The following is a 15,928-nucleotide window of genomic DNA, read 5'->3' as shown; positions in this document are numbered from 1 at the left end:
GTTAAATTCCAAGTAATAATGTAGTTCTGTGAACGTTGATCAGACTATCAGAGAAAGTCTTTCCCTTCTAGCGAATATACAAATATTGAGCAAATAATGTCTGTTTTGTGATTCACATTGGTACTGACAAGACTGAGACATAAACATTGATGTTCCCATGCAGCTTTTTGCCATTCTTCACAGAGATGTGGCAGCTGAAAGGAAAATCATTCCCCACTCTAGCCGAAAGGGACCCAAGGGAGTAGGTTCAGCTGCAATTGGCACTGTTCAGTTCTCCATAAATCCACTGTCTGTTTTTCGATTTAGGAATCACTTTTAAGAAGACTGCTTTTATCATTAACTGTTTGTGTACTTTTTTAGGGGAAAAGATGGAAATACGCTGAATGAATTGAAATGATAAGTTTTGCAGTGGTCACTTTTCATTATCACAAAAGTGGGAGCTGGTGAATTTCATACAAAAAACTTTGTAGTAGAAGATATGGTTGCATGCTGATATTGAGGGTAGAAGAGCCACATGAGAACAAGCAGCAAATTAATGTATGCTTGAATTAAATACAGGCTACTCTACTTAACTGTAAATATTGAAGATGAGATGAGCCATGTGGGGTTTTCTAAAATACTTCATATAGCAATTAAAAATCCAGCTCAAACTAAAATAATCTGGAAGGATATGAAGCATATCCTGATTGCTGAATAGTCCTCTCAGTTGTAAAACAAAATGGTTTAAAGAAACAGGTCATAAGCTAGACTGTACATCACCATTAATATTTCGCGTCCCTAAACACCTGTAATTGTTTGACTGGGAGTCTGGGTATTACCTTCGTTGTACATTTTAATAAGAGTAATTTGTCCTTTACCGAAAGAAACCATCCTTTCCTATGGCTTTTAGTTTAAATCTTGCATGTAGTAGATTCTTAACTGGACTAATTTTTCCTGTCTAAGACTGACCATATTAACAACCCTTTTTGAAGAACAGTTGCTCTCTTAAGTTAGGAACACTTTCCTCCTTTGTAATCTTCCGTATGGGTTAGGATGTACCGGATCTTCTTTAACAGGTTTTAAAAGCAAAGTTGGTATTGTTTCCAGAATTAATAACACCTGGTGTGTGTACAGTTTGCAGCTGTTCGAACTCATCGACAGAACGAAAATGACCACAAATATATATGAATGTTAAACTGTTGAGGCTAGCCTAAGACAACTGTATTAGATTTGCTACGCATTGGCCACAATGGAGCGGCACTAGTTTTTTTAAAAAAGTTGGTTGCAAACTTACGTTGCAAGGCTATACTATACATCAGCCTTCCTCAGGAGACCTGCAGAGGTGTCAAACTATTACTCACATCATCTCCAGCCAGCATGATTACTGGCCATACCAACTAGGGATGATGGGAGTTGTACTTCAACATATCTGGCAGACACCAGGTTGGGGAAACCTGATTCATGTTGTTCATTCAGAGCGGCTTTGCATGCTACCTAGGAAAAAAGGGGAAAGAAATACAGGAAAAATTGAAACATAATTTCTTCTGCTTTAGGTGTTATGGGAGAAGACTTGGGCAAGTCATTTTTCTTCTGGGGGCTGTATAAATGTCTTCTAAACCCCACAGTGGCTACAAATTAGTGCTGTGTTGGTTATATGATGCAGCCACCAATTCACAGCCACTGCGGGGCTTTTCCCCAAAGCTGTGTGTTGGAAAAGTTGGGGACTTACCCCAACTTTTTCCAAAGAAGTGAGGTCACCACAACTCTTCTGGTGCATGATCTCACTCTGGGGTTGTTCTGGGGGCGTTCCTAGGCAGCTGGCACCCTCTGATTTTTCGTCAGAAGCCAATCCGGCTAGCCGAATGGCCACCAGAAAGCCCATGCTGCCTCCATCCGTCGGGACTACCCACCACCACCCCAGAGGAGTGAAACCACGAAGTTTAGTGGGAAAGTGGTGGCAATGCTGCCCCATCAATGCAGAGCCCTGGTCTCACCAGTTCACATTCTGCAACAATTAGAAGGCAATTTCTAAGTATTGCAAATAGAGGATACAATGCCTCAGATATTGACAAAGATGTTATGCTGCCATATTTTCCCAGGTGTACAGGTTAGATGGGTATCAGCCTTGGAGATATTGGCTGCCATGTCACCTTAAAGTCCAGTCCTATAGCAAGAAGCGATTTTCTCTCTGGGCTTCAGATAATAATCACAAGGGGCACTATTCAGCGGTGTCATTCCAGTAGTGCAAATGATGTTGCACTGGTGGAAAGTAGGTTCCAGACTATGCGCAAGGGGAAAATCCAACCAAGTTCCACGTGAGCAACAACTTTCAGGACAATGGGCCGAGTGTTTTACTAGCACATGCTCCACTCGTGCAATGCACAAGTGCTTGACAAACTGAAAGATTTGGCGGAGCTCCGCTAGCATGATTTGAGTTTGAGGAATGACACCATTGGATACTGCCAATAGAAAAATTGTGTCCTTTTTGAAGATGAAAATTGTTGATATCTCCTGCATGCTGACAGGGAGGAGTTGTAAAAGTTTATTATTATTATTTCAGATTTAGTTTGGGAGGATGCTGCTCACAACTAAAAAACAACGCCTGTGGAGTAAGGATTGGCATTGTTTCTTTTCATTATTTTTTCAGTGAAGCTCCTGAATAGAATGGTTATGCTGGCAATATAAGGATTCTTCACTAAAATTTCAGAGTGCAAAATCTAACCTAGCATTTCTCTCCACAGCAGTGGAGAAAACTGTTGACAATGTGGCATCCCTTTTAAAATGTGCAACGTATGAGACTTTTCTTTTTTCTTTCTTTTTTAAGGAAGTGCAGAAATATTTAGCTTTCCACAGAGAGATCTGATGACAGCTTTTCTCTCTCTGTCATCTTCCTGGAGGCTGGGGGATGAAAACTACCTAGCCCTTTCCTTTTTGCATAAAAATAGCTTTATTTTAAGGCTATGGATTCAAAAGTCCATTTTTCTGGCTTTTCTGAATATCAGCATTAATGGATCATAACATAGAACAGGTCTGCTAGCTACATAATTGTTACAAATGAAGAAAAAAAAAGATTTTATATCCCAAGCACTCCCTCAGCAATCCTAAAAAGTAGCCTTACTGGATAAGTCTAAGAGTGCATCTCAGCCTTCCCCAACTTGGGTCCCTCCAGATGTTTTGGACTCCAGTTCCCAATATTCTATATCTCGGAAGTGGGCAGACTTCAGTCTGTTCTACTTTGTGTTTTATTTGAACTTCAAGTCCATCAGCAGGACCCTGGTGCAAAATACTGGCTTGTGAGAGCGGTGGTGTGCAAGTTTGGGAAGTGGGGACAGACACATACTTTTAGAATTAAGGAACACATGTATGGACAAGAAATTTATTTTCAGCACCAGAACTTAGCTCACATTCCAGACACACAAAACCCACTCCTGGTTTCTCTCAAATCTCTGCAGCCTAATTTAGAAGGTAGGGGCTTTGCAAGAGTTGAGTATGGTCCAGGCCTTGTATAGGTCAGGGATAGGCAACCTGGTGTTCTCCAGATATTCAGAACTACAACTCCCATAACTTCCAGTTAGCAAGTCCAATGGTCCAGAATTCTGATATGGGTGTTTGGTTGCTTCCAAAGAAATAGGGAGACTTTTAGGGAATTTGTGGACATCTGGCATTCCATATGGAGAGACTGGCATTTGGAATTGAGATGTATTGCCAAAGAGAAAGGAGTGACTTTTAGGATTCAGTTTGGTTTCAGGTTTGGCCCTATCATTAAGCACAGTGAGATAGCTACCTCAGAGAGATGGTGTAATAGTCCGGGACATGGGTGGCTAGGAGCATAGACGGAGTGCCAGGACCCAGGAGAGTGAAGGTGTACAAAGACACACACAAGCTGTTAGAATAGAGCGGTTTATTGGTATAACCACAACATGGCGGGAGCAATAGGCAGGGGCGAGGTTCTGTAGGCAACCCAGTGGTGGAGACCAGAGTTCAACAGGGCCCATGGTAGTAGCAAATACAGGGCCGATCAAGGGTAAGCCTAGCTACAGTTATCCATGCTCTGATAACCTCTCGTTTGGATTACTGCAATGCGTTATACGTGGGGCTGCCTTTGAAAACGGTCCGGAAGCTTCAGCTGGTACAAAACAGGGCAGCCCGTTTACTAACAGGGACTGGCTGGCGAGATCACATTACGCCAGTCCTTTTACAACTTCATTGGCTGCCAGTCCAGGTCCGGGCCCGATTCAAAGTGCTGGTATTGACATTTAAAGCCCTAAACGGTTTGGGGCCAGGTTATTTGGGGGAACGCCTCCTCCCATATGTACCTACCCGGACCTTAAGATCATCTACAGGGGCCCTTCTCCGTGAGCCCCTGCCAAAGGAAGTGAGGCAGGTGGCTACTAGGAGGAGGGCTTTCTCCGCTGTGGCACCCCGGTTGTGGAATGAGCTCCCCAGAGAGGTCCGCCTGGCGCCTACACTGTACTCCTTTCGTCGCCAGCTGAAGACCTTTTTATTCACTCAGTATTTTAACACTTAATTTTAACTTAAATTTAAATTATACTGTTTTAACTCTGTATTTTAACCTTATATCAATTTTGCTGCATGGTTTTATCCTGGTTGTGCTTTTTATATTGTATTTTGTATTTGTATTTTTAACTTGTTGGTTGTTTTATGATGATTTTAATTTTTGTGAACCGCCCAGAGAGCTTCGGCTATTGGGCGGTATAAAAATGTAATAAATAAATAAATAAATAAAATAAATAAATAAATAAGGTCAAACCTGGGTCCAAACAGGGCCAGAAGCAAGGGCACAGTCCAAGATTTGAATAGTCAAGGCATGGCAGAGGAAAGAGCATAGTCCAGAGAGCAGTCCAAGGCCAGGAACAGGAGCCAAGCACCACAGGAACAATGTTGCTGTGGCAAATGCTGGAGTCACAATGTGGTTCTTAAATAGCCCTGACTCTAGTTGCTCCAAGCTGCACCAAATTGCCCTATCGTGAACTGCTGCTGGCCAGGGCCTGAGTCCTGCCAGCACTCTGCAGCAGAGCAGCCCTTTGAGCTCGGGCCTGGATCCTGAAAGCACTCATCATTAGTACCTGATCCTGGCAGATGGGGAGTGGTGGCAACACCATGGGCGTTCCTAGACGAGGCCTTAACGCTTTGAGAGCCGGTTTCCCTGCTGTGCTTCCACATGACGCACAGGGGAATCCGGCTCCAGGCCGCACTGAAGCCTCCTCTAACGTGCCATAAGCGAAGTCGCTTATGGCACGCCTTTTCCACAGCTCCGGCCTGAGGCCGGAGCAGCGGAACGTCTAGAGACTTCCGTGGCTTTTTGCGGCTACTCCCTTACTCGCGAGTAGCCGCAAAAAGCCGCAGACTGGCCACAGCGCTGAGCGCTGTGCCCATTGGGCCAGGAGGGAGGATCCCGGGGGAGACGACGAGGGCTGGCACAGGGCGACGACGGAGGAGGGTGGAGGGCGGCATGGGAGACGACGGGGGCTGGCACAGGGCGACGACGGAGGAGGGTGGAGGGCGGCATGGGAGACGACGGGGGCTGGCACAGGGCGACGACGGAGGAGGGTGGAGGGTGGCATGGGAGATGACGGGGACTGGCACAGGGCAACGATGGAGGAGGGTGGAGGGCTGGCACAGGAGGCGAGGGAAAGGCAGCCGGGCACGGCACAGGGAGCGAGGGAAAAGCAGCCGGGCACACGGGGTGAGGGGAGGCCACGCATCGGGCACGGGGTGGGGGGATGGGTAAGCGAGGGGGAGGGGTCATCAGGCATTGGGAGGGGGGAGATGGGGCGGGCAGGGGGCCTTAATTTTTTGTAAAAAAAACCCTTACCTTGCCTTCGGCTTCGGGCCGCACGTGGCCCCTTTAACCCCCCCCCCCAAAAAATGGCTGACGCTGCAGGGCTTGCGTCGTCCCTACGCATCAGCCGTCTAGGAGGCTGGGCAGCCGCTTTAAAGTTAGCGCGCCGTCGCCCCGCCTCCCTGCCGGCTTATCCCAGCAGGTCTAGCAAAGCCCATGGAGAACAGGGCTGTGTGTTCTATGTGGCTTGCCCTGCCTCCCTAAGCTAGCCTGGTAAGGCAGAAGACATCATTGTCCCTTCACCAGTGTTCAAAAAAGATTCAACTGCTGAACAGACCAGTTTCTGTGCATGGAATTGGGGAGGGGGGAGGCAGAGAGCATCATTCCGTCCTTTGCCTTAGGCAGCTAAATATCTTGGGCCAGCCTTGTTTTGTTTGAATGAATACAGACAATGAGAAACAAATTTGTGTTGCATAGACAGAGACCCTGAATGTATGCTGTAAACTAGCATCTCCCATTGCATCAAGGATGAATTATATAATTAGGGTGGACATTCTGGTAACTTTAATCTTTGGCAGAAACATGATTTAGACAGATAAGTAGATAATCTCCATGTTTTTTAGAATTATGAAAGGAAAAAAACACCCTTCTTAAAATTAATGTGTTGTAAATATATCATTTATTTGGTAAACGAACAGATTTAAAAGAACAAAAGCAAAGAGTACTGTTTATTTCCAATATTAAGAACATTAATAAAGGCACCTATGCATGCCACCAGCACTACTCTTTTATTTTTGTTTTCAGTGTAACACATCTCTGCAAAATGAGTTATTGGGTATTGGCAATATGAAGCTCTTATTTCTTCTATTCATATAGGACAAAAATTGAAAGCAGGATTCATTGAAAATGTCCTCTGACCATTTGCTGAGATAGTTCGGTTTAAAAATAATGTGTCTTAAAAACAACTTGCTGTAGGAGTGTTTTCTCTAGAGCAAGTAAAACTGTCTTACATGTATTCTGAGACTTTTGATCTCAATATGACTGTACATAAGACATTTTAAAGGGTCAGATCCAGAAGTATAATATTAGTTGAGGTAAAATTGATTTTGAAAAATTGGTACTGTCAAGTAAAATAAAAAACCTAGGGCAGTATCCAACAGTGACAGTCCGCAAACTCAAAGAGCACCAGTGGAGTTCTGCTGAATTTTTCTGTTATGTAGGGTGACCATATGAAATGGAGGACAGGGCTCCTGTATCTTTAACAGTTGTATTGGAAAGGGAATTTCAGCAGGGATCATTTGTACATATGGGGAACCTGGTGAAATTCCCTCTTCATCACAGCAATTAAAGCTGCAGGTGCCCTGTCCTCTTTTAAATCTGTTCACTCTAGTATAGCTCCTGCAGCTTTAACTGTTGTGAAGAAGACGGAATTTCACCAGGTTTTCCAAATATGCAAATGACACCTGCCGAAATTCCCTTTTCTATGCAACTGTTAAAGATACAGGAGCCCTGTCCTCCTTTTCATATGGTCACCCTATGTTATGCAAACGCATAGCTGTGCAACTGGTTGCAGAATGGGTGCAAACAGTTGCATAAACAGTTACACAAATGGATTTTGCAGCTGGTTGCAGAATGGGTTCAAAGCTGTTGCAGAATGCATTGCACAAGAGATGCAAAATTGCTTGTGCAACTAAGCTTGTGCAAATGTAACTTTAGGTGGATTCTTCTTTTGTGATTAGTTCAAAACCAAGTTTCCACAAGTTTAACACCATTTGCGGTCAATGTAGGTAAGGCAAGCCGGATCTGTAACTTCGGGATAAGGATTGGCTCTGAGGGCTGGGCCGGTTGGGCTGGGGCGCGAAGTGGGGCTGGGCGCGAGCCACGGCTGGAAGAGGCACCTGCTCCCCCCTGCCTGGGGGGGGGGGGCGGTAAGAATTAAAAGAAGAAAAAAAAATCAAGAAAAAAAAGAAAAGGGGGGAAAAAAACCATTTGCGGTAACCGAATGACAAAGTTGGATACTGCCCCTTGTCTCCAAAAATATATATCTTATAATATAGAAATTCTAGAAGGGAAATTGTATGGGAATAAATGGGCTAACAACCTACAAAGAAATATTTTGGAAGATATGTGGCATTTTTTTATTCCATAAAAGATAACCAGTTCTCCATAGCCCCAAGCTATAGAAAGACTTGTTTCCAAATAGCATCCAAATGGCACTGAGCACCGTGGAAATGGTAATCAATACTGTTAACAAGACATTGACTTAGAAATGCCTTGGACTCCATAATATGCCTTCTCAACCATTATGCTTAAGATGTAACAAGAATTATCTTAAACACATAGTAAATAACACACACCTAGCAACAACCCTGGAATATCTTTTGGAAGTCATAGGAAGTCACATCTGAGATAATTCTTTTTAGATAGGTTTAATAAAATGTGCGAGAGTGAACGCTGGTTAAACTGACAGTCTTTTAAACATCTGATTCAAAATATCAATTTATATCTCAAGCCTGGAGGCCAGTAATTACTTGTATCATACATATGTTTTCCATATTTAGCTCTTAGCAAGAATTTATGGATGTTTGCTAAATGGTACTCCTCCTATTTGAGCTTTTATTTATTTATGTTATGTGTATAGTTGATATTCATTATTTTTAAAATGTATGATACTATCATATTAAGGGATAAAAAAGATTGAAGAATAAATAAAAAGTAATATGTAATAATAATAATAAAGGCCCAGAAGAGTAGGAGGCAAATCAGAAATAGTTTCAATAATGAAGTACGTAGGGAGGAAACAATGAAGTAAGTAGGGAGCAAAGTGGTGGAATGGATAGTGGGATGAGAGCTGGGAAGAAATTCTCTTCAAGAAACGGGAAAGGAAGAAGATGGAGAGTTTTATAATGTTTATAGTATTTATTTATTTATTTATTTATACATTTACATTAAAAAAATTCCTCTTGGGAAAGTCTAAGGCAGCTTACATGGTTTTCCTCCATTTTATCCTCACATCAATCCTGTCCAGTAGATTAGGCTGAGAGTCTATGACTGGCCCAAAGTTTTCTTGGCTGATTGGGGAGTAGAACGTCAATCTCCTGAGTCTCCATTTCCACACTCTAATCACTACACCACACTGCCTATGAACTACCTCTTTGGATATGCATGTTGTATCACGTCAGTCTTCGGGTGCCGTCAAATGTTGTTAACATTGTACTGAAATGAATTACTAGTAACAATTTTTTAAACAAAAGTAATGGTGAATTATAGGCTGAAGGAAAAATATAAGAGGTGGAAAATTACTAAAACCACTGTTGTTGATGTGGTTACTTTTTACATTAACTTTTAATGTGAATCGTTGCTAATCATCATTGTTTTATTGCTATGCATGTGTGTGTGTTCTGAAAATTGTAGAGAAAATTAAGAACCAAAGGGAAGGTTCTGGCAGTGATTTAAACGAAATGCCTTTTGTGAAATTATACACACATAATTACTCAATATTGGAAAGTAAGTTATTGCAAGCCAAAACCATATGTTAATTAGAATATCATTAGTTTACATTTATCAACACCTAATCTTACAGGTGTTCCATATATATGAAGGACTATGGCTTTTGCATGATTAAGGAATGGATGGGGTGGCCAGCGTGTGCCACTAGAATTTGTGGCTCCCATGGACAGAAGCTGGAGGGCCCACAGACTGACTATGGCATAGGGTCAAGCTTATTATTATTATTATTTATTTATTTATATAGCACCATCTGCCTGGCTTCCTTTGCATTGTGCTTTTGTTTACTCTTCAGTTTCGTAGACTATTGTGGGTTACAGTACAGTAGTACTGTAGCCTGCACTACTAAGTGGCACAATCTCATACATTGGCTGTGATTTTTGGCACACCTTCTAAAATGATGGGCCACCATTTTCATAAATGCTGACAATTTAATATCAGGTAGGTTTCAGAATACTTAACAGTTGCTTTGTAGGTAGATCTGGGATGGAATTCCAACTAACTGGGGGAAAAAGTTAATAGTATTTCAAAATGATACCTTGAAAAAATTAAAGAATGCAATAGGAAGCATATACTAGTACAATGTCTTATTCAAAAAGTGAACAAACTTTTCTTTTCTAGGTCCGCACCAGCATCCTGGCAGAAAACAAAGAGCCAAGGACAGATACTGCGGTAAGTTAAGTTCACCATTGGATATATAAAATACCTTTTAAAAAACAAAATTGAATAGGTATAGGATGTCTTTGAGTTTAACATTGTGGTCTGTAGATATTTATGAACTTTCTTCTTAGATGGAAGTTGTGCAAAGTATCTACTTGTCCATAGAACTGAATACATAACTGTTTTTTGTCATAGTGAAGAAGGCTCACACAAGTTAACATACCTTTGTGTAAATAGCACCGATCTGGATTCTTGGTAGATGGGTGTAATAGGGAAATGCTTTAATAAATTATCAAGATAAAATGTAATGCTTCTTTCTTTCTTTCTTTCTTTCTTTCTTTCTTTCTTTCTTTCTTTCTTCTAAGTTCCTAAAGTAATGAATTGAAGTTAGAAGTTATGTTATTGTCATATACTTCGGAATAGGTTATGAAGTTTGATCTGGCACGTTAGATTATTTCAGGAATAACATCCAAATGTTCATTGAGCATCATCAGATGAGCGTTTTATAGCATGCTTGTTACTGACAACTCACAGATTTTTGTGGGTCCTTTTCACGACGCCGTCCGCCACCCACACGCCTCCTGCATGTCTCCCGCTTGTTTTTCCGTCACAAAAAAAGACCTGGAAAATCCCATTTTTTGGGGTGTGATGAAACTTGACACTGTTTCCTGCTGTGTGCAGGAGAAGCAGTGTGATAAAAACACCCACTGAACGGGCCACATGGTCGCTGCTTGTTTCCTCCGTCTTCCCTGTGTGAAGAAAGAGGAAGCTGTTCGTCACTATTGTGGGACACAAGCAGGAGGCAAAGCGATGGCAGGGAAACATGATTTCCCCCCTGTCTGATGACGCTCATTGTGCCAGAGTTTTTGGATCCCTAAACTTCACCCACTGCATCCCTAGGTGCTAACAGGCATTCTCTAGTGTTGTTAACGCAGTGTGCTATGCCTGAGAAATTCTTCGCCCAGCCAACCCATTTGTAAGCACGATGTTATATAGTACAGCCTCACTAGAGAAGATCAAATTCCCTGAGCTCAGAGCCATGTTCTCATACTCAAAAGTCACCAATTTCATCAGTTTAGCTTAAGAGGGGTTTTCTACTCACGTGCCATGACAATAAATGGTAGCTGAAGGGTAAAGTTTGGAGGTCAAAAATCCTCAAGGGATTCCCTGCTACATTGAAATTTAGGAATGATAAAGATGATGAGCAGCAGCCACCACCTTTGGCATAAATTTGGGGATAGTGCAAGATTTCCCAACAATACTGATATATTTCATCAACCTGCTTCCTTCCCATTTTAGGCCTGTTTTCATGTCACACTAGTTTTTCCTACGGAATAGCTGCCTTATCTCATTCTCATCCCCCAAGAAGGGGGGATGCAGCTAATACATCATGCTGTGACTAAAACACAAGCAATTCGCTGTTGCCTTGTCTTCCTCCTGTAGGTGCTTTTTCTTTTCTGCTCCTCCCTCAAACATACTTCATGACTGAGAATGTTGGATTTAATGCTGCCAGAAGGAGTGCTTTAAGATCATATATTTTCTGAATATGCTGCCCAGTTTGGTGTTTTATAGGTGTCATGATTCTCGTTTCCTCCAGCATTCATATGTGCTGGCAAACTGACACAGGACACTCAATCAGTGAGACTTCTCAAAAGGGGAAATCTCACAATGAAAAGCTTAATGATTACTCACATCCATAAACACTTAAAGCTGATTGATGGTCAGAACACTGTAGGTTACAAGATAACGTACAGTCAAAATGCTTTAACAAACCTGGTTTCCCAGTTGTCATCTCAACGGTTCCAAAACCGGGTTCCAAACCCGACCAAGGGTAGGGAAAGATTCCTGGTATGCTCCTTCGGGCCGTCTCAATGGGGAATTCTTGAAAGGCTTAACAAACCATTTCATGGCACAGTCCTTAGTAATACAGAGTCCAAATAGAAGAGAATCCATGTTCAGAGTGCTTTCAAAGTCCCAAACGGTGATGGTTCCAAACAGGGAAGGATTTCAGGCCATGAGTTGAAAGATGTTCCTAGCAAAGGCTCCTCACCTTTGCTCCACCTAATAAAGGGAGATGAAGGCCTGTTCAAAACCAGTTGACAGACAGGGGCTCAGCCCGTAACTCGTACCCATGCCCAAACAGGGTGGCTCTGCTCAGCCCACCAAGATGACACTACAGTCTGAGTGACTCCTTCAACACCTTTCTAAAACTCGCTATCAGTTCCCCAGAGAAGTCTAACAGCTTTAAGGCCAAGACATTCCTGTGAGAACTTTGACAGACACAAGTTTACATAGACATTCCAAACTAGTTCTAATTAAATCTACCTACAGGCCTCATCAATAATTAAATCTACCTACAGGCCTCATCACTGCAGCCATTTAACTATGATTTCCAAGAAAAAGGCAAGAATGCTCTTTAAGTTCTTCCTTAAGTAGGAGCTGATATATGTAATGGATAAGAGTCGGGGCTCCAAATCAGGGGCAAGCCAGTCTTTCTTAGCCTCAGTCCCCCTATCCCATTCCACAGTATGCAGCAGCAAGAAATGGGTAGAGAGGAGGCTAGTGATTGGCAATGGTAGAAGGGTTGGCAGAGGTTACAACTACAACAGTACAATCAGTGGGGTAGGGGTGGGGATTCGTGGCAGAGGGCCAGAGCACCCTGGGCTGGTTGGGATTGTGCACCCCTGTATTTTTAAAAAACGCATTTGAAACTCTTCACATACTGCAAAACTATTTACATAATGACATAAATGTCATTAAATTCTACTTTTTTAGTGGCTTGGATGCTGAGATCTGTGAGTGGGAGGAAGCGCACAGAAGTGGCCTCTCCCACCCCTTCCTCCTTGCTGCAGTGCCCTGTTCTCCCTGACAAATCTCACTGGAGAGTCATGGGCCTCTACTGGATGGTATTGGATTTAGAACAGAAGGCAGAATTGGTCAAAGTCAGCAGAACCATGTTGTGAGTGGAGTTCCCCTCACGGAAGGTGCCTCTGGACAATTTTGACAAATTCCCCCTTCCCCCTGCACACCCCAACACTGCCTCCCATTCCATCCCATTCAATAGGGGCCAATGACCCTCCAGTGAGGCTCCTCAGGGGAGCAGGGTACTGGAAAGTTCCCTTCCATGAGCTTCCTTCAAAACATGGGTCTCAGGATCCAACCCAATATCACTATTCGTTCACAGACTGTAAAATAGGAGTTACAAAGACTTGCTTAACAAAATGAATGAGAGAAAATCATGATGCAAACAGTAGGCACATTAAAAAGTATGCCATCATTATATAAATTGTATAATGAACCCGCCCCATCATTCTCAAAATCATTGTACAACCTATTTGAAAATCAGCAACACAGTTGCAAGCTCTGGTTAGCTCTAGGCTAAGAAAGAGCTGTTTATCAAATGGGTGAAGAAATGAGATAAGGCAGGCTCAGTGACTTATGAAGAGAGAGATTGTAATGGAAAAGCACAACTTGATTGATTTTGGTACAACAGGTCATCTATAAGCATGCATCTGTAAGGAGAAACTGACAAAGCATGTACAGAGCTCTTGGTTTTGTTAAACATGCCTGCTCAAGTGTCAGTACTAAGAAATGTGGATCTTTTCTTAATAATATCTTACCCACCTCTCCCTTTGCTGGTTATGACCTATAACGCCCTATATGGCTCAGGTCCAGGTTATCTGAAAGACCGTATTCTCCCTTATGAGCCTTCCCATGCTTTAAGATCTTCAGGGGAAGCCCTTCTCTGGTGGGAACGCGGAAGAGGGCCTTCATGGTGTCTGCTCCAGTGCTGTGGAACTCTCTTCCCAAGGAGCTAGACTGACTTCTTCTTTGAAGTGTTTTTGGAGGCAGTCAAAAACTTTATTGTTCCAGCTGGACTTTGGCAAAGTCTAGCATCAAAGGAAGTACTATCACTGAAGTTGACTATGAGATTCTGGTTAACATTAGCTAATCCCAAATTGCCATCTTACATTTGTTCACCCTCATCGAAGCTGATTGGGCCAGCAACTCAGAAGCTAAACCAATCTTCAACCAAAGATCCCTTTGGTAAAAGGCTTGGGTGCCTATGGGAAAGAACTCACATTCAGCTCATCTGAATACCTGTGTAGGATTGCTTAGCTACTGTAGGGCTGGCTTGAACTATCATCCAGGCAAGCTTGTGTATAGAAGTTATTATTTATTTCATTTCATTTCATTCCTGTACTGCCCCATAGCCGATGCTCTCTGGGCGTTTTACCTAAAAATACAAAATAATAAGCTTTATTTTACTTTTTGATTTCTTTTTCTAAAACTATCCATGGCCTTTACTGTTTTTCTACAGTGTATGATCAGTAAACAACAACAACAACAAACCTTTTCCAGGTTAAAATCCTGTACTTAGGTGGAATTTATGCCTAATGGTTGAGAACCATTATAGGCCTTGAATGTATAGAGGAAGTCATGGGGATTCTCCTACGTTCAGAGAAAATGAAACACACTCTTCAAAGACCACTCTAGAAGTTGCTCCTACTTGGGAGTAGATTACTATTGTATAATGGAGCTGGTGGTAGTTTATGAACCTCTGAGGCATGACCCAAAGAAGTATATTCTGTAGGACCATGTAGGCAGTATGTGTGTGTGTGTGTGTTTATCCTCTTCAGAAGGGGCCATCAGGAAAGTTGTAATGTAAAGGAGGAATGTTCACGACACATAAATTGATTGTGTAGTTGTGCTGTGATGGAACTACTTGTCTATGGACCAGTTCCATTCAGTTCCATTCAGTCTTCAGTTCCATTCAGTCTTCATGGAACTGAAGAAGATAAGTGTAATCTTATCTTGCAACCAAGGAAACAAAAATCTTTTGACATTAAAGTTATCTTTTAAAACTGAAATATTGTTGGAATGTTTTAAAGAGACAATGAAACAGATGAAGAGGGAGAGACAAAGGTTTAGTTTTTCATACTGAATACTGCAAATGGCTGGTTTGTCACATTTTCAGTAATGCAAGTGGCTGCTGTTGACACATGGGCATAGTAACATGTAGATCAACATAATATCAACATAAATGTTGTCAGTATAGGATGAATATATTTCCCTGCATCTTCACTAGAATTAAGTTGGCTTTCCTAGGATGGAAATAAGGAAACAAATGCCCCAAACACTGTGATGGACTGCTAAAATGTAGCGTTACTATTTATACCATGTTTTAAGTAGTACATAAAAATAGCTTTGAAAAGCAAATATGCTTTTATTTGACAAATAAGGATGATAGTACCTCCAGGTTTGAGAAATTATTGCAGCAAGAACAATAGCCATAAAAACTCTGCAGATTTAACATTACTTGTGATATAAAAGTTGCATGAAAAGGAAGACTAAAGCCTCATGCTACAAACCAAACCAAACCCTAAAACATCCTTTCTTACAGCTGTATGTTTTCAGCATACTATTTGTCAGGTTGTCATTCTGTTTGTTTTTAATGAAAAAGAGGTTCCTGCCTCAGCTCAGCAAATTATTGATAATAGTGTCACTGATCTATGAAGGCATCCTGCAGGATAATAGATCAAGAGAATAGTTTCCTGTTTAATATTTCTCTCTTGCTACCAAGGTAAGATTTGGAGGCATGAGATTGAAAAAGAAACCATTAAAACATATGAAATCTAATAAAGGTGTTCTCCTCTTCCTGTGTCTTATTCATCCTCTCCCCTCTTTTATTCTTTTTGGTTTCTAGAGAAGCTTCCTGGGTTGCGCTACATTTAAAGTAGGCGAGTTGGTGAAATCAAAGGAGCAACAATTGACTCTTAGCCTGCGGTAGGTATCTTTGTGTTAATTGCAAATCACGTCAAATTAACAAAGCTGTAAAAAACAACAACAACAACAACAACGCTGTAACCTAGGGTGACCATAAGAAAAGGAGGACAGCGCTCATGTATCTTTAACAGTTGAATAGAAAAAGGAATTTCAGCAGGTATCATTTGTATGCATGCAGTACCAGGTGAAAGT

General features: G+C 41.9%; 1 protein-coding gene across 1 annotated transcript in view; it reads left to right on the top strand.

Moving 5' to 3' along the window:
• Positions 1-15,928, top strand: part of INPP4B (inositol polyphosphate-4-phosphatase type II B) — a 257,893-nt gene that overhangs the window by 118,894 nt on the left and 123,071 nt on the right. The window contains exons 8-9 of the mRNA XM_063136347.1: positions 9,911-9,961; positions 15,657-15,736. Of these exons, the coding sequence (XP_062992417.1) occupies positions 9,911-9,961; positions 15,657-15,736 (131 nt within the window). The remainder of the gene's footprint in view (positions 1-9,910; positions 9,962-15,656; positions 15,737-15,928) is intronic.

The sequence above is a fragment of the Elgaria multicarinata genome, chromosome 10 (assembly GCF_023053635.1).
Source record: "Elgaria multicarinata webbii isolate HBS135686 ecotype San Diego chromosome 10, rElgMul1.1.pri, whole genome shotgun sequence".
NCBI lineage: Eukaryota > Metazoa > Chordata > Lepidosauria > Squamata > Anguidae > Elgaria > Elgaria multicarinata.
The sequence above is the reverse complement of the archived record's forward strand: the minus strand, read 5'-3'. Positions and strand labels throughout refer to the sequence as shown.